The following is a 27,621-nucleotide window of genomic DNA, read 5'->3' on the forward strand; positions in this document are numbered from 1 at the left end:
TAGTAATAAAAGACATTTCATTAAAAGAACCTATCAGACCATAAGACAGCAATTACTTTAAGACCCATCATACTCTGGCAGCCCTCCAGTTTGTTACCGGGGCCCAAAGCGTTCACCCTTCTCACGATTTCTACTACCTTTAAATTCATACAGGCATAACTCAAAGTTATGAATTCCCAACAATCTGGATAGCCACATCTGGAAGGACAGGGCAATCGCATCCTTCCAAGCTGCAGAAATTAAAATTCGGAGTACTGCAACAGATAAAAACACTAAGGCCCTTTCGTCCTCCCCCAAGCCCAGCTTAGAGTCCTTACCGAGCAGCATTAGTGTAGGGGATAGATCAATGACATGACCTAGCAGCCCCTCCCAAAATTTCATTATCTCACTTTTAACAGAATCCAACCGATTGCAGAAAAAGAACATATGTGTTATATCAGCATGACTTTCATTACATCTGGGGCAATTGTCATTTTCCCTTGTACCCCAGGCGCATAGCTTAGCAGCAGTGTGGTGCAAATTAAAAATAGTCTTATAATGTTGTGCCCGAAGGTTAGAAGCCCGAAATACCTTTTTGTTCAGTGAGAAGGAAAGATCCACATCCACATCTGGATCCCCCAGTTTTAGAGCCCAATTAGTCCCCACCTTCTCGATGTCATCCTGAATTCGCTCCACTAAACAGTCATAAACAGTTTTGATCTTCTTACAGCCTCTGCGTAATATCTCAATCACCGGAAAGTCAACTGTCGATGGGACCCTAGGCCTAACAGCCCCGATCGTACGAGCAACTTGAGCATATAAAAGCCAATGGCTACCTGGAATAACGTATCTATCCTGCAGTGTCTCGAATCCCAAGATCTTATCTCCTTCCAATATATCTCCCAGAGATAGGATCCCCATTCTCTTCCACACCTGCAAATTTCTATCGGTTTTTAATTGGGGGAAGATGGACGAGTTACACAATTGTAGAAAGGGATTTAATTTTGGGACATTAAAGAATTTCCGGATAGCTTTCCACGCCTGCCAAGCCCCATACAGTGTCTTCAATCGTGTTTTTTTTTATAAAAACGTCGTTCTAACTCACACTGCTGCAAACCTGATGCCTTGCCACCCAAAAGCATCCTAAAAATCTGGATGGGCTCCCTTCCATCTAAAGTCCCAGGCCCTGTGACAGTTTCAGGTTCGGCCTGTACTAGGGTAGTCATTTGGATCAGGAGACAGGCCCAATGATATAAACTTAAATTCGGGAAAGCCATCCCACCCCTTTCTCTAGGTAACGACATTAACTTAGTGGAATGCCGTACCCTTCCATATTGCCACACAAATCTGATTAAGACGGATTCCAGATGTTTCATAATTTTATCCTCTATCAGTAATGGGATGGCACGGAATAAAGACAGCACTCTAGGAAACATAGACAATTTTAAAGCATTCATCCTGCCTACCAGAGAGAGAGACGGAGCACGTCTATTCTCTTTAATTCATCTTCAATGTTTTTAATAAGCAGCAGGTAATTCTCAGCGACAATTTTTTCTACAGAGGCGTTAATTTTAACCCCTAAATATGTGGAGGAATCCACAAATCTATAGTCGGTTTTGACAATATTCTTGGAACATATAATCTGAGTTTTGGTTTCATTTAATAGATGCCCAGACTCACTACCGAACACTTTAGCCATCTCACCCAAAATAGGGGGGGACTGTTGTGGATTAGTTATCATGGCAAGGTCATCGGCATACGCCAAGATTTTATTTGGGTAGCCATTACAAATCACTGGAGCTATTCTAGGGCAGGCTAAAATACCTTGAATGAGAGGATCAATGTACAGGGCAAAGAGGATAGGGGAGCAGGGGCACCTCTGACGAGTCCCCTTCTTGATGTTAATCACCCCTGATTTCTCACCCATAGCCGTCACCCTGGCTACAGGGTCTACGTACATTGCCTTAAGGGCTCCAATAATGTTAGGACCAAATCCTCTCGCCGCCAAAACGCCCCAGAGAAAGCTCCAATCCACACGATCGAATGCCTTCTCTGCGTCGAGCAGGATCATGGACATCTCTCCCCCCGTGGCAGCCAGGGCGTGGAACAGTGTTATTGCCCTGCATGTATGATCAGTTGTACCCCTACCGGGGACAAACCCATGCTGCCACGGGGATACGAGACTGCCAATGATCCTGCTCAACCTTTTTGCCCAGATTTTTGAATAAAGTTGTGTTTCGGAATTGATCAAAGATATGGGGCGATAAGATCCTGCCATTTCCACCGGTTTCCCCCTTTTGTGAAAGATTACAATATTTGTCTCTTTCCAAGAGTCAGGTATCAAACCAGAATACATGACCCCATTAAAAAGATCTAGCAAGAGTGGGGCAATTTCTGCTTCGATAACTTTATATACTTCAAGGGGGATCCCATCGGGACCGGAAGCCTTCCCGGGTGCTAATTCCCGCAGTGCTGTCGTAATCTCAATTAATGTGATATCCTCATCGAGTTCCTTTTTAATTTCTTCTTCTAATTGCGGACCAGAGTCTCGAAGTCCCTCCCCAGGTTTTTTACCCGGTGCTTCATATTCATAGAGCCGCTGATAAAAATTCTCAAATACCTTAAGGATATCCTTGACTTCCGTATACTCTACCCCATCCTCTTCGATACAAACAATAGTGTTCCTAGCCTTTTCTTGCCTTAACCGGAGAGCAAGCGCTCTCCCTGCTTGCTACCCGGTCTCGTATCTTTTGGCCATATTGGTCTGAGACTCCCCTATGGCCTTCGAGGTTACCTCTTTTTGGTTTGGAGTGCGGCTTTTACTGCTAAGAGTACATTCTGACTTTCAATACTATTCACCCCAATAGCTATATCCTTTAAATGTTGTTCTTCAGCTTTCACCAATTTCAACATTAAAGCATCAACCTTGCCCCTATTTTCCCTTCTCAACCTGGCAGAGCAGCTAATAGTCTCGCCCCTCAGAGCCGCTTTGAAAGTTTCCCAGACCATATTCCTAGAGGTGCTGTATCTGTTTGCCGCAAAGAACTGTATTACCCATTTTTTCAAGTGATCCGTGAATCTAATATCGGCGAGCAGCTTTTTCTCGAAAGACCAGGAGTTTCTTTTCCTTTCCAAACGGCCTAAATCATAAGATAAAATTAAGGGGTTATGGTCTGAGACCAATCTGGGGAGTTTGATAATATCAACTTTAGATACTTCGGACAAGGAAATATGAAAATAATCCAACTTTGTATACCTCTGAGCTGGGTTAGAAAAATAAGTAAACTCATAATCCAGAGGAAATTTAACCCCCCAAACATCCTGCAACCCATGGGAGCCCAGCAGGGACGGTACAGATTAAAAAACCTTAGGCTTGCGGCCAGCATATGGTGCAGAGCCGGCCCAATCAGCCGAAATATTAAGATCCCCTGCTATTATCAGCGGGGTAGACCACCCCACTCATTCAACTTCAAGGAAGTCAAACATCTCAGGCTCATCCAGATTGGAGCCATAGGTTACACATAAGGTAAAGCCCAGTTCTAATTCGACTGTTGCCCACTCCCGTTGCTATCTGCTTTTACTTTCGTTGCCTTACCCAAAGATGCTCGAATTAGAATAGCGACACCCCGGATTGTAGATGTCTGAGTCGAGCATACAACTAATTCAAAACCACTCAGAAAAAGTTGCCTATGTTTGGCCCATAGGAGATGGGTCTCCTGTATACAGAGAATATCAATTCTTTCATGCTTTACCAGGTATGCCAACCTCTGTCTCTTCTTCCAGTCGTTCAGGCCTCCCGCATTTATAGCAAACTCACGAGATGGTGAGTTGCACACCTATGTAGTCACTTTCTCTGAAATAAACCTCATGTTAACGTACTCTGTTAATTGAACCTGCAGGGCGTGCTAGCTTCCTCTGCGCTCTGTCCAATTGCGCTGCAAAAATGATAAGAACACAAGGGAACCTCGTTTTGATTCCCATCAAGCTGCACAGCCATTTTCCAAACGAATCCAATGAATTAAATCCATGAAAAATTTCGCTTATGCCACAATTTTGTTCATTCATATTTATCCTTTTTACTCCTTTGTATTCTTCAATTCATTTTATCCATTTTTATTACGCTTCATTTGTTCTCCAAAAAAGCACAAGAATGATCCAAGTTTCCGCGTGTCACGCTTTATTGTAAAAATGCCCAATGCATTTCGGGCATAAAACCCTTCTTCGGGGGTATCGGGACACATGCTCTTTCATCTTCAATCAAACATTTTTCAAACTCTTCTACTTGTGTGTCATCCAGGTTCCTTCTTTTTCGTGGCAAAAGCCGCGGAATGCTTCTGCTTGTACCATCGGCATGAAACAGCTTTTATAGTACATATTCTAATGTTTGCCATTACATTGTGCTGTAAACTAAAAAATTAAGTCCTTAAACACATTATTATCCATGACTTTGCCCTAGGCTGTACCACTTCCCTTTTTCCCTCTTTTTCCACCCAGCCACCCCCCAATCTCCACCCTCACCCCACCCCCACCCATTCTGCCCCCTTCTACCACCACCCCACTCCTCCCACCCCCCCCACTCTCCCATCTCAGTGAGGCGCCCAGACCTAGTCTGTGCGTGTGATGGAGCGCAGTGATAGCAGTGAGGACGTTTATAAGTTGATACAATTATCTGCTGTATTATGGAGCCCAAAAAAGAATAAACCCAAAAACAAAGACAGAAAGAGTCAGACATTGACCTGGATCCACACCACTGCCGCATGACTCGCCTAGACCCAACCAAAAGCCTTCAACAACACGACTACAAACATAAAGAGTCAAGGTATTCTTTCGCTTTGATCTCTGAGGAGAAAAACAGAGTCTTTCCGTTATTGATGATCTTTAACTGTGCCTGGTTTATCAAGAAGGCCTGGAGGTTTTTGTCCTGAAAGGGCTTGATCATTCCTCTAAGCCGCCATCGCCTCTCAACCGTGGTGTGGCAGTAATCCAGCCTTATGAAAAAAGAAATCCCTTCAGCCCTCCGTCTCGCATTTGGCCTAGCCAGATCTGACATAGCTTGCTGCAAAATAAAGTTTCCAAAGAAGATCAAAACCGCCCTTGGTTTGTCCCCCTCCTTGGTGTTTCTTCTCATATTGAAAGGGGTGCGGTGAACTCTTTGCACCTCGGTGGACCAGTTCCATCCATTTAGCTCGGGAAATGCCTGACTAAATAATTTAATTATGTATGCCCTAATATCCGACCCTTCGGCTCCCTCAGGAATACCAAGCACTCTCAAATTGTTCCTGCGTAGAATATTTTCCATTTCCTTGAGCTTCCAGTGAATGTCAGTCATTTGTGCACTTTGTGCATTAACTTTAGAGACAGCTTCAGCCACTGCAGTCTCTGTCGAGACGATCCTATCCTCTAAATTTGCCACTCTAACGCCAGTAATGGCGCAAGCCTTTGACAATTTCCTGACTACACCCTGCATTTTTTTCATGACGACATGGGTTTTCTGGTTATCTTTACGAGTTTCCTCTCTATGAGCGATGATCTCCTGGTGTATTGACTCTAGGAGTGACAACTGGGCGAACTCCCGGCCAGGGGTACCCTGCAAGGGCTTATCCGAAGGGGGATCCCAGCTTAACTCACGCTGGGCGGTAGCAGCAGCCCCCTTGCTTGTAGCCCCTGAGACATTTAGAGCCGTAGTTGGTTTCTCCGGTTCGGGGTCGCTTTCAGAGTCTAAATAGGAAGAGCATACTTCCTCGTCCTCAGACCATTCTTGGCCATCAGAAGCTGAGAAGAAAGCCTCACTTGGGACACTCTCCTTCCCATCGCCGATCATGGCTCCACCAGTTGGTGCATCCACAATCTGCGCTTCCTCTTCAGCTGAGGCCGTGTGAGTAACAGACTGATAAACAGCGCCCAAGCAGATATCTAACGTTACGGGTGCAGAGACCTGGGAACTACCCAGTTGTAGCTCTATGTCCGCAAGTGTCTCAAGATGCCCCTGAGTTGCCTGACCCTCATTTTGAATTGTGACCATATTTTTAGGTGTCCCGTCTGCCATTACTCGTTCTTCACCCTCCTGCTGTGTAGTTTCTAGCTCCAGGGAAAGCACGCCAGCGGTATTAGCACCATCAGCCACTAAACAGTCTTGGGGTGGCACTACATCAACTCTGTTAGCGACATCAGTCCCGTTTGATGTGAGCCCATCTGCCTTTACACCACCTTCGGCCCCCTTCTCCTTACCGGCTTTGGCGAAGAGCTCCGCTATTGATGCAGTCGCTAACCGGGTCCGTGTGCCTGCCGGCTGCTGTAGCTGTTTCTTCTTACTTCGCTCCTCGGCCGGGGGTTTATGCATTCCAACAATCTCCGCCATTTCTTCCTCACGCTGTACATGCTGCTTCTCCCTAGTACCCGCGAGTTTGGCCGCAGGGTTGACCTTGGGGGACATAGCTTTTGGGCGGATAAAACTCCTCTGCGGTATGTAACTGTTCCAATATCCCTCGGGCGGCTGCTGCTTTCCACAGGCTTCAACTCCGCCTTCAGGTTCGAATCGCTGAGCAGCTACGGCGTTCCTCAGCTGTGGACGCCTACGACCCTTCCTCCGCCTCCTAACCGTGTCGTATCGTTTCCACCTAGGCAGCAGGGCTGTAAGAATGCCCGCTAGGTCCTGCAGGAGCTGTTTTGCCGATCCGCGGCAAGCAAACACCGTTTGCATCACTTAAGAAGAACCACGCTTAAAACTTTTTAGTCGAGCTGTAATCAGTGTGGCAAGTCCCGAGCCATGTCTAATCCTTCAGAGCTCCAGTCCAACACGTCCTCACTGCACCACTGCTACCGCCGCTAGTGAGCGGCCGCCATCTTGCTCTTCTATTTTTTTAACTATGACATTCAACATGGATTAATAACTAGTCAATATATTCTGGATTAAAACAATTGCTCTGAAATTTGATGTTTATGTTTAAAGTATTATTTAGAGTTTCCACCAAAGTTCTTTATTTCTTACCATTTTTGTGACAGGGTGTGTTTTGTATTCTCTACCTAATGCTTCTTAACTATCCACAACATTGTAATTTACTTGCCCTCAGTACATAGAATGCCTGAGTGCATATTCATTCTTCTTCCAATTTCCCATTAAGAAATGTTGACCCCCGCAAGAATAGTTGTAATCCTCTATTTATTAATAACAAGCATGTTGAGTTTGATAGTATGGATTCTTTTACAACAGAGAGGGTATGATTTTTAAGAGCATTTCTGAATTATTATGTGTCTGAGCTTGCGTTCTGAGGGCAATCCTACATTTGCCCTACTGCTTTAGTATGTGTGCAAGACATTGACATCTAGTTAAGGTTTATCACAGGGTTTGGACATGGTTTGGATTGTTATTTTGTAAATTGTGTTGATTTTTTTCGGTTTCGGGAAAAAGAAGATGAATAGTTCATCATACATACAAGTTGGCAATTCCACCATGCCTATTGACATTTAATTAATTAATTGATTAAATAATTAGACATATTTGTATACAGCAAACCTAGGCACATGAATAACACAGGTATGAGGGTTCTGTCATCTACATAACATCATTCAATATCAACACACAAATACAAAATATAATCCCCAAAGCTTGTATGATCACATTGACTTGGGAAAGGCATAGGGATGTTCCAATAATTTTGGAGCAGGATGCATTGATGAGCACAGGGTTCTCATGCACTAACACTTGATTACTCACCAGTTGACGAGACACTTTACTTTGTGGTTATGACAATGCAGTAATTTTCTGTACCATCAAATTCTTTGAGGTAATTAATGGAGATAAACGCTTGAGATTATACAACCCACATGAAGTGCGTGTGATAGTTGAATGACAACGTCAATAAGTAGACCCTTCAAATACTTTGCGATCAAAACGTCGAAAACCCCCCACCCCCATTGGTTGACATCTACAACTAGTAAAGAGGGATTGCAAATGTATTAGAGCTTCTCTATGCCATTCTGAGGTGTGTGACTGTACAACCATTGGGGATTATATAGTGTCTTTGAGTGTTAGTTGTTGTAAATATGATCATCATGTGAGCACTGCTTCGTCTTCACTACACATTTACATATTTAGCACCATTATGTATATGTATGAATACACTATATGTATGATGGAAATTCTGACTTTGTCCAGCAATGTGTTTTCTGTAATTATGTTTCCAGTCAACGAAGTTGATATTGAATGATGTTAAGTAGATGAGAGAGCCCTCATACCTACTGATGAGTTTTCAACTTTTGAATGAAGTCCCTGTAACATTTTGTCCAGATTTATATATATACTTACCTGTGTCCCTTGGGCATATGAGGTTGTCCATGTTATAGATAGAAAGTTAAACAATAACAGCAATAGAGTGGATATAGTTACATGTAATAGGGCTCAAGTGAAAAAGTGAGAATTTCAGAGTGAATGGATTTAAAAAAATTAATTCTTCAAGGAGTGATGTTTGTGATTTAGTCTTAGATCTTCAGGCAGAGTGTTTCAAAGACTAAGGGCCTCATATCTGCACGATACCATTGAGGTTTGGAACTGCCCGACCTCACGATAAGCCTGTGACAGCCCATAGTGCGGTCACAAACATCCATTTTTCAATGGAAGCTTGTGAGGTGGGTGGAAAAGGCCTGCAGCACAAGCTTCCATTGAGAAATAGATGTGTGTGAACATCCATGAACTGTGTTGGTGGCACCATGCGGTGCCAGCCACATGGTGCAGGGGTGCTTAGGGGGGGTACAGCCCAAATAGCGGAGAGCCGGGAGGAAGGTGGCCCTTCTAGGGGGCCCAAAGTCAATTTCCAATAGCCATTCCATGTCGGAAAGGCCAATATAATCCTGACAGTGGAGCTGAGGCTGGCTCTGCCATCATTAAGGGATTATGTGCATTTCCGCATCTATGACTGGCTCAAACACCAGCAGCTGGTGCCTCTGCCTAAAGCCTCCGCCAGCCGCATCGTAATGCATCAGTTGGACCGCAGGGGCAGATGTGGTACAGACCGCAACCAATGGTCGGTCTGTTGCAGTCCGCCCTACTTCATAATTGGGCCCTTAGTGATTAATAGGAGAAATTTTTGGTTCAATGTTTTTTTTTGTGTGTATTTTTTTTGCACTTTGTATATTTAATGAGCAATTCAGAGTTGCGTTTAGTATTTTTTTCCCTCCTGAGCTATAGGGTTTGACTTTTTGCTTTCTTAGCACCTTTTATAAGTCAGTTTGCTTTGTGTAGCTTTCTGGCTTGGACTTACAGAATTGGTGCAGCCACAACTGGGAACTGGAAGTGCAGTCCCAAATTGGGGGACACATTGCCAGTGTCCCTATAATAAGTGTCTGTACATACTGGAAGTAATCAAGCAGCACATCAAGGGCACTTTTATTCTAGGCTAGACTACAATTATTTACATTGTCTTCTTGCACTGATTATGAACCACTGAAAAGGAGCAATCCTAAAGTGGGAAAAATTCTAATACCATTTCTGGCAGCATCTACACAATCCTTGTGATGTTCATTATGTTGGTTCTGCCAGTGGAGATGATGCTTTGTACCTCCCTATCAATAGGGTTAGAGAATGCAGAAGAGTTTTTGAAGTAATCCTACCATTTTTTAGCAAGCGTCCTAATGCCTCCCTGCTCTGAATAAACCCAATAGCCTTATAGATTGCAATAATCTATTTCTGTGTACACAGTTTCATTCCTTCTCTCATCATGTTCATTATATGGTCATGTGATGTTTATCTAAATGAATGTTTAGTACTTCTCTTGTTTTTCTAGCTATAGTTACATGAGGGTATGTAGTGTATGTCCTATTGTATGTTATACTATTACAAATGATTTCTTTTGATTTCAAGTGTCCTCAGGTCAGTGTTATGACACTTAGCAAAGTGATGTCACATTGCAAAGCTTATACAACAAGATTTGTGGGAAAAGGGAAATAATTAATAATTGTGAAGAAAGCATGTATATCTTTTAAACAAATTGTGAAACATAACAGAATACTCATAATTAAATATAATATACAATGGAGATGAAGATGTTTACATGGATGGTATTGTCAAAAGCCCTACTCATATTTTTAAGCAATAAGCTCAAATTAGTCGAAAAAATAATTTTATATCAATAAAATTATGTGTTACTATTGAGACCTGCCTTTACTAATGCAACATTATAGGGGTAGTCCACATTACGCCAAAAATCTGCAGGTTTTACTGATGAAATTGAAAAATGTTGTCATCCTGCCTATACTGAATTGTTATAAAAATTAAACAACACAGACAGGTAAATGTGGGATTCAATGACAAGATATTTTGAATATACCTTGATATGAACATAGCTAGAATAAACAAGAAAAGTAGAAGGCCTCTCTTAAGATTTTAACTTAGGCACTTTTCTGTCTTTGTGAGATTCTTGTGTCCCAGATTTAATATATTGTTTAACGTAGTGTTCCTGGTTACAAAAGTTGTCATTCACGTGTATCTTTCTTTATTTTACTCTGTTTGTTGTGTATGTCTCTAACAGGCTCATCTCATCTCTGTACTCCCTCATCTCCTACCCTTTGGGCTCTCTAAAACTTCATTGAAGTTTGCAGAGGTAGTGTAAACATTGATCCATCTTGGGCTTTAGGTTAATTGAAATGCATGTGGATGTATATCTTTATCCTCGTGTCCTTACAGTGTGTACAATCTTGCTGTCAGTTCAGTTACAAAGCCTTCATTTTTCTGAAAATTTTATTAAGGTGACTGCATATTTCTTATTAACAGCATGGGCAATAAATTGCATAACTATTTCACAGCTGTAGATGTAACGGTTGTATGTCTGAACATAGATTACAAAGCATATCATCCTACAAAATGTGTTAGAAAACCAACTACATCAATATCGATAGCCAGTAGGTATATATAGTTAGGATTTTTTCTCTATGGAACTTTTGAAAATTCTATGTCTAATAACTTTGGCGTTTGTGGACGGAATCGGCTGAAATTTTCAGGACAATGGCATATTTTGTTTCTGAGCAGCCCCTGAAAATTTGGGGGGGTTCCGTCAAGGCGGGGCCGAGAAAAAAGGGGGGTCCCAAAACGCATTTTTCCCATTCATTTTTCCATAGGGCCTTTGGCCTCACTTTTAGCTCGAACAGCTGAATGGATTTGCACGAAACTTGGCAAAATTGTAGGGACTGTTAGCCCGATGTGCCTTTGCTGGGTCTCAATATATGTGCTCCAGTGGATTTCGAGAAATTAACGTTTAAAAAAACAGATATATCTGTGACAGCGTCCCGGGTAGCGCTCCAGATGGCGTACTTTTCGCGTAACGGAGCTTTGCAAAGCGAAGCTGATTGGCTCTCCGGTGTCTCTCAACATTCTAAACAGTCCGGTGCGGCCGCCATCTTGTCTCTCGGTAGGATCGAGAGACAAGAGGAGGAGAAAAACGAAGGGGGAATTTAATGAAAGGGGGCAAGGTAGACCCCTCTTGACCCCCTAGGAATGATGTTGGGGTTATTAAAGGGTCCCGTGGGGCAAATAAAAAAAATTTGATTTTTCGCGGTAGAAGCGCTTCTCGGTTCGCGAACCGGGTCGCAAACTGGTAGCGAAACGTGAATTCGCCATTTTGTGTTTCGATTTAATTAAATTCCTTTGATCTACTAGATGTGGAAAGAAGAAACTGTGGCAATATATATATATATATATATATATATATATATATATATATATATATATATATATATATATATATATATATATATATATATTACTATTCTTAGCTCCACAGCGACGCACGTTGAAGATATAGATACTGTCAGCATTCATAGATGCGGAGCAAAGAATAGTAAATCTATACACATCTATACAAATTTCACTTCAAGATTTTGTGGTACTTGGTATTCTGAGTAAAACATCTGTGTAGGACGAAATTTAAATCACAATATTCTGGTAAATTACTCATATAAGATATGCTATTGTTGTTAAGTGGACAAAATAAATGTCTAAAAATGGTCATAATGAAAAATGCACTTCGTCTCTTTAAGTCTGGCAAAATAAATCTCTTGTTCTGCTCAGATCTGTTTGATAAAATACCTGTGAAGAATCCCCCTTCTCTCACACTCTGGAGAAAGGTCAAATCTTAAAAAGGAAATTGCAATTATTATTAATATTATTATTATTATTATTATTAGTAGTAGTAGTAGTAGTAGTAGTAGTAGTAGAAGTATTATTATTACTATTACTATTATTATTATTATTATTATCATTATATACAATGAGAAGAACAGATATGGTTGATTATAGTGTAGCAGGCTATGCTGATGAAGTTTATGATCTCTGATGAATTCCACTGAATGAGATATTAAACAGTGGTTGAGGGTTCTCATATTAAGATGAACACACCAAATTAACTCTCTACTTATGGGATGATGGTAGCACACTTTAAACATTGTAGTCAATATCAAGAATTGATTCTGTTATCCAGCCCATACAATAGAACTATAGAGAAATGCTGAATTCCATTTTGAATTGCAGATATAAGACATCACACCATTTTATTTAGTGTAGCTAAACGTTGTTATTTTTCATCCATGTAGTTGAGACTGGTTATTTAAATCATCTACATTTTGAATCTGCCCCCTTGAATTCACAAACAACATGCATTGTGCAGCTTAACTTATGCATGCAGTACCCCAATCTCTACGACTGTGATGTTGTTTCTGAATATATTTTCTAGTGATATTACCATGAGTTTTTCAAAGCAGATTGTAAGGATGTTTCACAACCTCTTTTACTGAGATTATTTTATTGCTTCCTCTTAGAGAGAATGATGTCAATAGAAACGGTGCAGCATCCCCACCACAATTATGGTGCATACTTTCAGAAAATATTTGAGTGACTTTAAAACAGCATGCTTTGCAAGCTACAGTGGCTCACCAGAAATCCATAAATAGTGCAAAACTGTTCAATATATTTCTGTTTTTGGCTGAGCCAATTTAACTTGTTAGTTGAAGGCTAAACTCGTCTGTTCCTGTACTGTCTTGAACAAGTTGCATACCGACCTACATGTAGTATACAATAACGTAAATATTACACATATGGTACAAAACAAAACATTGATGATGAACTTCTCCCACAATACAAATCAGGTACAAAAAAATGCCAAATTGAATCAACATATCCCAGAGACAAGATTTAGCACTGCCAGAAATTGGCTAGGCTCAGGCATACAGAAAAATAGCAAATGATCTTTCTGACAATAGAGTTATGTTATTGGGCCAATAACAAACTAAATATGTGTTAAACTATATTAATCCCCCACCAGACTCAAGTAAACCAATTTGAGGTAAACCCCAAATGGCAACCCACAAATAGCAACCTTTGCCCTTGTGTGTTTACAAACATAAGAGGAAGACAAGTCTTTCTCTTTGTAAAAGGACCCTCACTCACCACTAGTTGGTGACATGCTTCATCATTGGGTCCCCGACGGGGAGGCCGAGTGCCCCCCCAGCGTGCTACGACGCCTGAATTACAGCGGAGCGGGATGGTGATGTGTGTAACAGTGATTTAACTGAAATGTGAATTTAACTGTGAGTGCAAAATTGTAAAAAATACGAGATTGAACCTGTAAAATGTTTTTAATAGAGGCCAACCTGTATTAGAATTAAAAACGTGTATGTACGGACCAAACTAGGTTCTATATTAGGAAACCTGTGTCCTTAGATAAAATGATCGGTCAACATGTTTCTGCTGGTAAATACGCAAATTCGCTCAGCATTCATCAGGACCACAACAAATAGCACTCCTGTGGTATGCACCCGCTAAGGTGCACCCTCCCGTGAGGCTCTTAATGTGAAAAGAGAAAAAAAATGTTTAGGTGATATTACTCACGGATATTACCCGTGTTAGCTCACTGTAATTCACAGAAGCAAAATGTACCTGTAGAAATGGGAGAGAAAAAGACATACTAACACATAGTGACATAGACCAACATTTAGTTCATTTTTCTGATAGGTATTAGCAGGTTTAAAGCAACATGACATTTTCGTGTAGCCTCTGCATACTGTTGTAATATATGTTAGATATAAAATATAAAATATGGTAGAGAACCCACCAACTACATGATTAGAGGATGGGATGCCTCACTACTTTATGAGTTTGTAATTCATTTCAATAAAGAAGAGAAACAAATAGCGCTGATTTCAGATGGTTGCAGGTTAACTAAACCAACCTCATTATAAGTGGCCTAACATGTCATCTCCAGGGTATACATCGCTCAAGGCCATTCTAAGTTTCCTTTTGTCTCTGGCTCAGAAATTTTGAGTCTGCAAACTTCAGGCCAGATCAGTTTTAGTTTTCGAGACACCGGACCTGAACCTTCGCACAGAGCTGCAGGGGCTGTGGGAAACTATTGTAGCAGTCTCTTGTCCATGCACTAAAATAAGCATAACGGGAGCAGTAAATGCTCTCTTTTCACTTGCTTTACCTCCTTCCACCAACCACATAATGGCCCTGTAACAGTACCCGCATACATGTACCATCCACTCCTAATGGGTAAGGATGTGACATGCTAGTTGCCTTAGAAGGGGAAATATATGGTACTTGGGTCCAGTATTCATGGGTCTGCATTATATTCTTTATTGCAGTGGATATAATTTGTAAACCCTGCTGTCTAGTGGTGCATTTAATGTCTATTTCTAACAACATATATTAGCCAGCTTAAGTTTATTCTGTGATTTGTTTAGTAGAGGCAAGTATACTAAGTTTCTACAGAAACCATATTGTTGCAAACATGATAACAGAAAACAGCTGCCTGAAAATATATTTTGGAAAGGAAGGAAATTCATGTGAAGATGGCAGATCAATGCTTGGGGAATCTTATTATGCTAGACATAACAAAAGATAACAAGAACGTGATATATATATTTTAACATAACGTAAAATAGCATAACATAACAAAACATACCATAACATAACATGAAATTTTGAGGAAGGGATTTAGATTGTAGATATGTGTTTTTAACTGTAGGAATTTAATTGAGATAGGTGTTTAATTGCAGACATATGCAATAATGTATTGCACTTAAAAGACTCAACTACTAACAGCTAAACACAGCTTTTCCCCTGAAGGGGGAGCTAATCCTGCTCACTCTAAATACCTAAAGTAAAGTGCAGTGCATAATAACATAAAACGATGCACTCAATTTTTCGCCCATTTAATTTAAAACACTGGACCTTTTACTTCTCTTTTTTTTTTAATCCATACATTTCCATACTGCTACATATTTCCTAGTGGCCCCTACCCTCTTTGCATAAATTTCCTCAAAGGTTTTAGTACGTTGCATTTTTCCATGTCAATCAAGGAAGGTTGGAATTTTCGCTGTCTTCCAATTCTGAAGGATCAGGAAGAGGGCCTCCAAAGACGAGATCGCGAGAAATGCTCTCTCTCCTCTAGGAATTGGTGTATTCAATCTTTTCCTTATAAACCCAAATAATGCTATCTCTGGTTCAGGTTAAAGTTCTCTCCGTAAAATTTCATTAACAGCTGAGAACACTTCTTCCCAAAACTGGGTTAAAGATGGACAGGTAAAAAAGATATAGAGCCAGCCCCCCAGCCCCGACTGCTGACAACGAAAACACTTGTCCCTACCTCGGGACACTTCTTATATAGGGTGGCCGGTGTACAGTAGGACATCCAACGGGACAGAAAAGCCATTCTTTTAAAATTAGCAGCTCTTAATAATTTATGGCCATTTAATGAGACCTCTTGCCATTCTAATACTGAGAACGTACAATGAGTTTCTTGGGGATCTTTAAATAACGAGGGATGACTGACAATTATTGTACAAGCATAAGCTAGGACACCATTTGCATGCACTTCAACTACATTTTATTCCCCGGAAGGCTGTATAGTTGGGGGCTTGATTTGTAGCAGTAAGCACCAGTTTTGTTATTGGGGGCCGGTTTTGCAGTGGTGCTGCATTATCAGGCCCCAGTAACAAAAGCATCAGGCAATAGTTTTCCAGCCTCCCGGGGTCAGGCAGCTCTTCTTCAGGGACTGGTCCAAAAAAATTGCCAGGGCTGCTTTGGGTTCCTTGGCCTATCTCTTCATAGCAACATTTGTACTCCCGTTTCTGGCAGAAATAGAAAGTGAGATAAAAACAGATAAAGTAATTTCTCCAGGATCACACAAAACACAAATTTATGCTTAGGGGTAAAATGAGATTCTGCTTTCTACCTTCCAATTTAGGAATTCCGGGGATGTTGGGCATTAACAATGCTTGTGAGTATTCTTGCACTGTTTTCCCTTCTGTTTTTTCATCAGACTGTGGTTGGTGGTAGCTAGGAAGGAAAATCCTGGATGGGAGTGCACAATTCATGCCAGACTTGAGATTTTGATGTGATCTTTATTTGGTTCAACTGTAAAAGACAGAGCTGATTAGTCATTCTCGCTCACGTTCATGGCTTCATATTTAGGCCAGTCTATATGAACACAGTTCAGATAAGTGGCAAGCCACTTAGAGATCTGCGAGGTGAATTATTTACTCTTCCTTCAGAGGAATCCTCACCTCTAAAGCATGGCTGTACCAACTTAAGAACATGACTTCAGTGTATACACACTCTGGGGCATATTTATCATGCAGTTGTATCGCCCTTGCCCACGCAATGGGGTGGAAGGACGAAACACCTACTAGGTCAGAGTTATCAGGCCACTCAAGGCCACCTAGGGTGGCGCTGCGCGGCTTGATACATTTAGGGAAACCCTATGCAGCTCAAATCGCTGCCTTGCGTTAAGCTGCCCCAGGGTAGTGTTTCAAGGATGAAGCAGTTTTACCATGCATCTATCCATGGATGTTGGCGGATTCCCAGATTTACCACTACTGGAAGACTTGGGAATCCATCAAAATGCTACGCCTCAGGGGCGGAGCCAGACCGGCGGCCAAGATGGTCGCCCGGGCTCCCGGCTCCGCTGGCCCTCCTCTCCCGCCGCCTGATCCTATCGACCATCCCGCACAGCTCCGGTGCTCCCGTGTGTCGGAAGGGGCGCTGAGCAGATGCGTCCGACTCCGAGGGATTTCCGTGCCCCGAAAGCGGAGATACGGACCTTCGTGATTCTGGCCTGCACGAGACTTGAAGCCGGGACCCCGCGTGATTTCACCGCCACCCGAAAGTGCAACAACAACGGCCGCACGGACCCAGAAGGTGGCGGTCAACCGCTATGCAGGTCAGCCCGCCCCCGAGAACTTGGCTCCAGCGCTGCCCCATGTAACTTGAGGACGAGACACATGCCATTCTTCAGCGCTGGTTTGGTCCCCCCCCCCTCCCCCCCGACGAAATTGGTTGTTTACCAGCTGCTTTTGGCTCTTCTGTTGGAACTCTGTTTGGCCCGCAATGCGATGCCTACACTCCGCACCTCAGTTACTCGGAGCTGGTTGCGGCGCTATACCACTCTGGCACCTTTTTGGACTGCGGGGGCTCGTATGTGCTCATCCGCCGCAAAGTGGGGACGATACTCCTAATGTGTACCAACGTTGGGGAACTGATGACACCATGCCTTTTTTCAAACCTAGGGCGGGTGGCCCTGGCATTTGCCGACGCGGCGTCCATGCTGGGGGTCCCTCCTGTGAGTAGCGCTTTAATGAGGTATGTCTGCAAATGGCGTTGGCAGCGCGCAATTTTTTTTTTTTTTCCTTTCTGTTCTATGGCCTTTATTTTTCTTGTTAAATTTGGCTTTTCCTTCCTTTCTTCCTTTTCTTCTTTCTTTGCAGGACTGATTAGAGGTAACTCTCCGTGCGTTTTACTAGTTCAGAAAAAAGGGTGTATGCCTTTTAATGCTTTATGACACGGCAGACGGACACTGTTGGGTGGGGACATGTAATGTTTATTGACTATCCTGATTCTACGTACTGACACAAATATCCTGCCTACGGTGGTCCTGACTGCGAATATCCTGTTTCATGTGTAACCCTGGCTTTGGTAATGTCTAATTGTGCGGCATCAGATCCTGCTCTTCCTTAATTTAAAAAAAACCTTCTCTAATCCTGTGGCCATGTTGGTACTAAGCTCCCCTGAGTTACAACATAGACTTTGTGAGGTGTACTTTTGCATTGCTCCTGTTTTATATTGTTTGCTTTGACCACCTCTATACCTATGTTGAACCGTGAAGGTTGGTAGACTCTGAATGTAACTGATTAATGCACCAATAAAGGTTTACCAAAAAAAAAAAAAAAAATGCTACGTCTCCCCAGGTGAGGTGCAAGGAGGAGAAATATTTGTATTTCTCCTAATTTGTTCCTCTTTCTATGTGTCCTGCATTCTGCAGCACACATTCAAAAAGGAAAATGTCTCAGAAGAACGTTTTTGTGCAGGAAGGTGTTCCTTCCTGTACAAAAACCATATCACTTACAACGCAGGCACCCTTGCACCACTATGCAAGGGTGAATGAGTTGGCGCTAGGACGCACATTGGGCTCGAGCGCAAGAAAAAGACAGGAAAGTTTGATGTTAAAGTAGGCACATGCCTGCTCTTTTCCTATCATGCAGCGCAGAAAGGTGATTTGCTGCCTGTGCTACTTATTAATTGTGCCCTTCTGTCTGCAAGTGAATTCATTTTCAAGACATTTCTCATGCAGCCAGAGATGACATTGTTGCATTTATGGTTAGGAACTGGCAGCTCACTTTCCTTCAGAACATAAGTGCACAACGAGATAAATAAAGTGGTCTGTGACACTCCAGATCAACCCAACGTATAGGCCTCAGAATAGTTTTTTTCGGTACTCTTGCTTAAAACTCTTCTGTCGGCTTTGATTATGCCTCCTAATGTTCTATGGGATGAAAGGTTATCAACCAACCGAGTAAACAGGATCAACTGATATCTGGTACAGTGTAAAAGTACCAGTCTGACACCTTTCTTTCCTGAAGAATAATTGTTTTCCTGTCACTCGGGCATATAATTTAGTTCCACACACTTTCATAACTGTTAATTAACTCATAATTTTGTTCAAATCTATCCTTAGTCGATCGCTCTTGTGAACTACTGTTGATTTAATTCATTTATAAAAAGCAGAATGCTCACTAAATAATCCTAATGTTAGAGATGAGTCAGAAGCAGTAAACATGTTATCGGCAAAAAACAAAGAGTTTTTAATATTTTTCTTATGAAGTGAGTTCCAGAATGAACGGGCCAGAACCATAAATGCCTTCCCACCTGTCCTCTTCTTGCAGGCACTAATGAGGTATGCAGGAGACATGTTTGGAACTTTTATGCAGATGTCTCATTGGGAAACAGTTTTCCATTTTTCCTGCATGAATACATGGGTTTTTAATCGTGGTCCTTTGCGAAAAATAGTGTTTTGATGGGATCCTTCGGGCAAATGGGAGTCAGTGGAAGATGAGGGTACATGGCAAGGCACATGGCAAAGCATACAGACTCCTACATCTATCGTACTGTAGCATTCCTTTATAGGTAGGATCTGATCAACAGCTATCGGCTAGGATACCCAATTGTTAAGATTTAAAATAATGTAAGGTATAGGAGGTAAAATAATTAACTGCATGTGCTTTTCAAGTTTGAGATACATCAAAGCATTTTCTTTTTTGGAGTTTTAGCAAAATTTATTATGATTGACAATTAGGTCCTTGAGAGATACAGTCTCACACAAATACTGTGCTCCATGTCTTGAACCATGCCACTGCTACTATGGGCATTGGTTACCTTCCTGCAGATCACGCAGGTTTTATTGGCTTTGCGATCAGGACTTACAGTGTGCGTCGCCTTCCAGCCCACTGGTTAAAGCCAGCATATGAAAAATAAATGATGATAAAACAATTTTATTATAGTTTTTTTTTCCACTGTGAGCCAGTCTGTCAAGTTTGATGTTGTTAGGGTGGGGCAGGGTCAGCCTCAATTGAGAGCAAAAGGGAGGAGGATCTCCAACTCAGCTGTGTTGAACAGCCGGGTGGACACTGTGCCTCAGCGAGCGCCAGACCAGCCCTCTCAGGCCAATCCCGGTGCTTCTCTCATGCTTGGCAAAGCATGAGAGCAGCGTCTTATTTGGGTGGGGAGCCTGTGCACAAACCAAGAAGTTGTGAAGGAGCACCAATGCAGCATCCTGCAGCAGAGGCTGGAGCGGGAGTGGCAGGTAAGTGCTTTTGTTTAATTATCCCCCGCACTGCTCCACTACTCTTTAGTGGCAGCAACCACTGCTGGCTACAGTGCTGTTTTGGATTTTTTGGGGTTGTTGTAGCAGAAAGAATCTCACCGACTCTAGTGCACCTGCTTTCCAAGGCAAACTGAATGACAAATAAGAACCCTAGATATTTTACTAAATCTAATGATAAAAGAGACAACATGACTGAAAACAGCCAACTCTTAAGCCATCCCGCGGGGTTTAAAGGCCCCCCCACTACCATCAGTTTTTTTCTAATCGGTGTCCAAAGTTAGTGCCTCTATTATTGTATTTTGCTAAGGGACAACTCTGAAAGCGCTTGTGATCCTTAGACCTACGAGTTTGCCTAATCAGGTGAATAGCTTTCATACAAGCACAATGCAGGAAGACAGTGGGATTCTCGGATATCTTATATATTTTTCCACTTATCACATACAAATTCTCACTAAATTAAAGATGCCTTAGCTCTGCCATTTTTATTATGTACATGTATTGCCAAAGTGAAGATAGTCTTCATTGACTCATTAATCTTCTAGCCGAATTCTTATGCCACAAATGTACGTTGTCTCTAAAGTAGCAATATTTTTGTTTAGCAGGTGGTCAAATTGTGTCACCACAGTCCGCCCCAGCCTTCATTGAAACGAAAACGGATGTTAGCAGGGAAAACAGTACATTGGACATAGGCAAGGTAAGACCTGCAGTGGAACTTTTGAACCAGTGCTTAATTTGTAAAATTTGCAAAAATTTGTTAATTTGTAAAAAAAGAAGTGCAGGTGCTGAAAATGTTGCCAAGAAGGCCACCGATCACGTCTTCCTCTGGTGAGCCCCACTTTCAACACTCTCACTGCCTCAGTCTCTATCTTCTAACCTTGATCTGTTGTCTGTCCCCTAAGTCTTTGCTCTAAGAGTCTATCCTCTCATCTCTCCAATTATTTCCTATCACCTTTGTCACATCCTGTATTTCTGATTTGCCCTCTATTCATTTTAGCCCTACCCTTTTTTCTCTTCACTTGTATTCATGCTCTGCTCTCTCTCCCCCTGATCTTGGCTCTTTACTATCACTCTCTAGCAGTGATTAGCTGTGTCTCCATGTTATTATTTGTCTGCTTGTTTTCCTCTGTCCTGTCCTCCACATGCTTTCATTCTGTCTTTTCTCTTCTTAATGCTCTCTTCTTCACATCATGGCTGCTTTCTCTTTGTATCTGATTTGCTCTCCTCCTTTCCTTCTACTTGGCTCCGTTTTATCTCTCTCCTCTCTTGTTGTTTCTTCTCCTCTTTACTCTTGCTGTCTCTCATCTCTAACACTGCTACTGCCTGTGACCACTGTCGTCAGCCTGTACATGCCCCTGCTATTTGAACTCTGCTTTTTCCTGTTGTCATTCCTAAAGAAGCGGAAGATGACATATTTTACTTTCTTACCTACACTGAGTGCAAAAACAAAATGTACACCAAATTAAAATGCTTTTTTGCACATATTAGTCAGTGTGGTATGACTGGGTTTATTGCGTAACAGGCGGCTGCTTGAGCACAGCAGGTCATGTTCTGCTAGTGCTGCCTGTAATTAGTAGGTCCAGGGATGACAACGGCATCCACTGCTCAGCTTTCTGTGATCCTGCCTGCTACAGCACAGGCATTGTCCCCAGCAGTAATACTTTCAATGCCAGTAAGTATGGCTGTGGTGCCTACTGGACTCACTCACGCTCAGCAATTACCATGCTGGGGTGCAACGCACAGATACTACTGGTGACGCCATGGCACACAGTTGTGTTCGGCCACAGCCGCATTGAGCACATTGAGAATATCAGCAATGCAGGGCTGCCGGATTTGACACTTTGGCTACGCAACAAGTGGAAAGTCCACACTTACTTTCATGTATTGTTCCTCAAGAGCCCTCACTCCCAAGTTCCAAGTGCGCTCTTGCAGCTTCCTTGCCTCAACTCCGTTATGAGCCAGCCCCCAGCTACAATTATCCAATGGGAGGTTTAGGCTCAGGCAGTGGCAGGGTGCAGCAGACTATGGGAATACAATGCAAGCCTTAGTTTGTTGATGACTTCTTGGATTTGTGATCAGCATGATGACATCATCACTAACGTGGTGATACACGATCATGCCTGCCTGGACAGGTATATGCCGTCCTGCCCATGAACATTTACCAGCCAGTCACCATGCAATGTATGTTAATATTTTTATTTTGAATTCAACAATTATTATTGAGACCACAACCTGCAGGTTCAGAAACTGTGAAAGAAGTGCAGGTGCTGAGCACCTGAAAGCACCTGCTCAAATTAAGCACTGTTTTGAACTGACTTTATTTTTATGTGTCAGAATATATAGCCCTAACACGTCAGCTCCTTATAAAAAACTGTCAGATTTTGGGATGTTGTTAGGTGATTAGTACGTTCTGCCCAGCATTGCTTAAAAACGCAGAGCTAATTTACAGAGAGAATGGAACATACTGGGTGTTCGTAGTCGCCGGCAGGCTATCATCGCCTCTTTGAACCCCGACTACACAGTTCTGAATATCTTGTTGACCAGGTTTGTCACCATTGCAGCCAATAAGTTCTTGCTGTCAGGGGTGCGCTGGAGTTTGGAAAAGTATATTTTACTATTCAAACTCCAGTCTGTGCAACAGCAGGGGAGGTGTTGGAGTTAAATCCAACACCTTATACCCCATACAGCAAGCCATTTTGTTGTAATGTCATGCATGGTAAAAGCATGCGTTAAAAAGCATGTGTTGTAATGGTTCTTTCCCGTTTTATAGAATTTTGCTGCTACAACTAAAGATCACTCTGCTGCTTTCACCTACAATTGAAAGACGTGATAGACAAGGCTGCACCATAGCACTTGTACTTTATTGATACCTTTTGCGGATCTTAACTTAGTCTGTTGTTTTTACAGTAGACTAGCTGTAAAAACTAGCCCATTTATAGTATCAGCACGTTAGCAAGCTCATATGCTGCTATAATTCAGGATCTCCCTGTTGTTTTTATTTATAACTGAATATTGTGATAAACTAGGGTACACTATAGTATTTTGCACTTTACTGAAATAACATGCTGTTATAATGTAGGACCTCCTTACTGTTTACTTGCAAATTACTAGGCTGCCATTATATTTCACTTACATCTTTATCTTTCTCCTGCGTCCTCAAGCTCAGTTTTAGATTTTTTTTTTAACTGTAAATAACAAAAGCCGACGTTTTAAGAATTTTTCTATTTTATTCTTGCTGCTGTAACCCAGGAATGATTTACAAAAAGGGGGGTGGTGACCAGTTGCTACTCCCTAATACTGGCTAAACGCCCTTGATGAAATGGAATTACCAATTAATTGCCCTAACGTACTTGCACTGCACAGGAAACTTGTGCTACTGTTTTCACCCAGAATTAAACATGTTTACATTTACATTTAATTTCTGTCCTTGTTGGAATTTGTTTCTGCTTATTTGTAACTGTTGTTATAATATTGTAAAAGTTAATGACTAACCATAAAAAATAAGGTATTATTAAAGATTAGTCCGTTTTATTTCTGTTTTTTACCAGTTTATTCAGTGATGTATTTATTTGTTTATGTATTCATTACTATGTTTGGTTGTAATTCTTCTAAATCTGTAAAGTTTGTGTTAATTTTTATTATATCATAATAATGTGCGGTTTGTATTATTTTGTTATGCTGGTTTCATGATTGTCATTGAGAACATAAATAACAGTAATTGAACGTTGACTTGATTGTGTTGTAAATGTGAAGGTTCATTAGTGTTTTTAGGGCGGACAATTTATCGGCACTCCTCCTCTGGCAGAAATTCCTGTATTGTAGGTTCAAGGAATTTGAGTATCTCGTTCCAATTTCAAGTCACACTTATACGCCTATCCATAATTCGCAAATGTTTTCCCATATTTTCTTTGGTTTCGGGTGCAAGTTTATTTAATGACACAAGGCGATTTTCAGACGATGGGACATCGCAAGACAAAAGGAGGGAATTAGCAACATCAAAACAGCAAATTAGCATCTGGTTAGGTAAAAAGTAGAAACATGTTCTTCTCTTGCATTTTCAAAATTGCATTTTTTCAGAAGTGAAGGGTTATCAGATCTTATATGACCACTCCCTAAATATTTCTAAAAGTCATTTTGTACTATGCACATTTCAGTCTGCTGTGTGCTTTATGTAACCAACCCACATGCTGCATCTTCACAAAAACATTATTTAGACATACATATGGTTTCACACCCATATGGAATCCATTGCGGACCAACATGTATGGGATTCAAGGATGTGTCTGTACACCTTCCAACTGAATGGCATTAGATAATGGTAAATTAGGCAGGTTGATTTAAAAAAAGGTGTGTCCAGTTGACCAACCTTGGAACATTCTATCATTATGTGATAGAGCGTTCGCATTTAATTGCAGATAAGCATGCCCAAGACGCCCAGTACAATATCCTGTTCTTGGATGCCCTCAGTGGTACATCCTGCTCCTGGATACAGGATACAGTACAACCAGGATGCCATCATGATGCAGGGTATGGAAGAATAATTGGTCCATGCTTGTCTGGAACATAAACAGCTATTTGGGAGATATGTTACCTTTTCAAAACATCGCATCCTTTACCTAATTTAAAAACATCACATTTAAATGAAATTTATAAACTAAACTTAATTAAAAAAGAATGATTTAATATTTATGTGTGTCTTTTTAATATATAGTTCAATAAATGGATAAATGGTGTTAAGTTTTATACATTTTTAAGGGTTACTAAGGGTTTTTAGGATTCAGGAATTGGTAGTGTAGAAGGGTACTAGGTATTTTTAGAGTTCAGGGATTGGTAATCTTTAGGGTAGTAAGGAGTTTGTTAGGGTTAAGGGCTGTGCAGTGTTTAGAATAGGCCTGTGCAGATTCTGAGGAACTTAAATTACATTGGAGTAATCAGAGTAATTTTGGAAATTCCGAGTTACTGTTTGAAGTGGAATTTTCCGATAATTTCCCAATTCCTCATCCACGCATAATTTAATGAGTGGGGAAAAATCTGAAGGGGGTAAAACACTTAGCAAGCAACCGCTCGCGAACACTATTTATGTCCTTCTGCATTTAGCACTGTGTCTTAGCACAAAATGCATCCTGGCGTCCGTTTTGGACACACAAGTGCATTTTGCGGTGGGAAAATAGCGCTAAATGTCTGGCGTAATTTGGGGAAATAATTCCACACCACAAGCACATTTAACGTGTGGAAGCGGCTGCTTGGACTCACTATTTGTGTTCCATTGCATTTAGTCCAATTTCCTTACACAAAGTGCATCCTCGCATCCATTCTGTACAGGAGGGGGTATTTTTATGCTAGGAAATAGTGTGTAATGCAAAATTACTCTTTGCTCGTTATTCTGCAGAATCTTGTGGAATTCCTGAATATTTATGCACAATTACACTACACAGAATTGTGCAAGTTATGCCCAGCCCTAGTTTAGTGGTAGTAGAAATATTTTAAGGTTCAGAGATTCATAGTGTTTAGGGATAGAAATTTATTTTTTGGTTTCAGCGAAGGGAGTGTGTAGTAGTAGAAAGGAGTTTTGAGGATTCAGGGATGAATAATGTATAGGGATAGTAAAGAGTTTTAGTGTTTAGAGATGGGTAGTATGTGTAGAAGAGGTAAGAGGCTTCTAGGGTTAAGGGATGTACAGGTACATACATCAATGTAGGCTTTTGCGATTCCTTAATTGCGATTTTTAAGGAATCGCAATTAAGGAATTGCAAAAGCTTTTGCATGTAGAAATCGCAATAAAATTAGCGATTCCCAAACATACCTTAATTGCGACTCGCAAATTGCCAGTCGCAATTAAGGAATGCCTTCCCATTCATTCCTATGGGCCTACAGGCCCATAGGAATGAATGGGAGATTGCATGCTCAATTTGCGAGTACCAATAGGTACTTGCAATTTGCGCATGCAATTTCATGGGTGCAAGGGTGTCAAACGAACACCCCGTTGCACCCCTTAAAATGATCTGTGCACGCATGTTGCGCACACACATGCCCCAAGGGCATGTGTGTGTGTAATCTACAACTTTGAAAAATGCACTTTAGTGCATTTTTCAAAGTTTTTGCAAATTAAGTGCAAATTGATGGTAATTTGTACCCCCATTAGCAAAATCACAACTTGTGATTCAATCATGCATTGCATTTAAGGAATCGCAATTTGCGATTCCTTTAATGCAATCGCAATTTAAGAAATCTCAATAATTTGCAATTTCTTAAAATGCTAGAGGCCCTTTTTGCAGGCGCAGATGGCCGATTTTTGCGAATCGCACCGATTGCGCTTGCAAAAATGGTTTATGCATGTGCCTGTTACTGTATGGGGAAGTAAGGAGGTCTGTGCCGAGGTCCGGGAGCACAGCGGAGGACCAGCGCAAGATGACGGCCACCACTTGCAGTAAGAGGAGAGACTGCTGACCGGGGAGGCTCTTTCACTGCAGCCGCATGAGAACAGGGGAGCGTACTCCCGTGTCTAGACCCCGACGGGAACGACAGGTCGACCGCGTCTTGCCGCACATGGAGGAGCCGAGATCCAGAACCGCAGTGGAGGAGTACCACAAAATGGCGGCCGTCATTCAAAAAGAGGTGAGGGGTCATTAAACAACTGATGACAACTCCGCTTGGTCTTAATAGATCAGGGAAACCCACCCCCTCCCTTACAAGCGCACAGCACTGGTGACCGGAACGCAGCACATTGCGTCAGCCTGAGACCTGCCTGGTGACTGGACTGTGGAGCACTGCGGCGGTGGCCCACCATGAGGGATGCCACCCTCCTGATGATCGGTGAGCGGGGGGCTTCAAATCGGCCCACAGTGACTCCAATGTTGGCGGGGGCGCCCCTGCACTTTGAGAGATCGGATTGCTACTGAGTATCAGTGGCATACTGGGAACTTCCCTGACTTTAACATGGTGGCCAGAAGCTCTTCACAACCCTAATCCCGGCGCTACTCGTCCAGATGCAGTTGTGACCCCGCTCGAGGCCCGGGGGGAGGAGTGGCGACACCCGAGCCTGGGGCGCACCTAAAGTACAGAGGAATACCCTGAGCAGAGGAAAAGGATGGGTGTGGGTGTTTGAATCCCTCTGGCCCCCTAGAAACTGAATAGCGGGCGCAGAACAGGATACCAGGGTGCCACATCCAGAGCAGGTAGACTCTCCTGGTTAAAAAAAGGAAAACATATAAAAGACAATTAAAAAAAAAACTTGTGGCTAACTTTGACCAACTGCGCGGGGAAACTGTAGAGTTCAGCAGCTCCTAAGCGGGATTTTGTTGCCGTGAAAGGAAAACGTGGTGGGACAAGCACAAACTGTGAGAGCAGAAGCAAGCTGCACCCCCTTGTGGGGCAGGACACTTTAGTAGGATGTAGAAATAAGACCTGCTCAGCATACATTGCACAACAAATACCCCCCCTCGAGCGAAAGTTAAACATGGGTACCAGTTGTTTCTAACTCCAAGGTCAGAATCCCTTGCCT

General features: G+C 42.0%; 1 protein-coding gene across 5 annotated transcripts in view; it reads left to right on the plus strand.

The window, feature by feature from the left end:
* SLC4A10 (solute carrier family 4 member 10) overlaps positions 1 to 27,621 on the plus strand; it is a 1,035,540-nt gene that overhangs the window by 708,101 nt on the left and 299,818 nt on the right. For 3 of the 5 annotated variants that reach the window (XM_086956614.1, XM_086956612.1, XM_086956616.1), the window contains exon 7: positions 20,723 to 20,817. In XM_086956614.1, the coding sequence (XP_086812740.1) occupies positions 20,723 to 20,817 (95 nt within the window). The remainder of the gene's footprint in view (positions 1 to 20,722; positions 20,818 to 27,621) is intronic. The other 2 variants (XM_086956617.1, XM_086956615.1) reach the window with 1 other exon arrangement.

Source organism: Lissotriton vulgaris, chromosome 2_1 (genome assembly GCF_964263255.1).
Source record: "Lissotriton vulgaris chromosome 2_1, aLisVul1.2, whole genome shotgun sequence".
NCBI lineage: Eukaryota > Metazoa > Chordata > Amphibia > Caudata > Salamandridae > Lissotriton > Lissotriton vulgaris.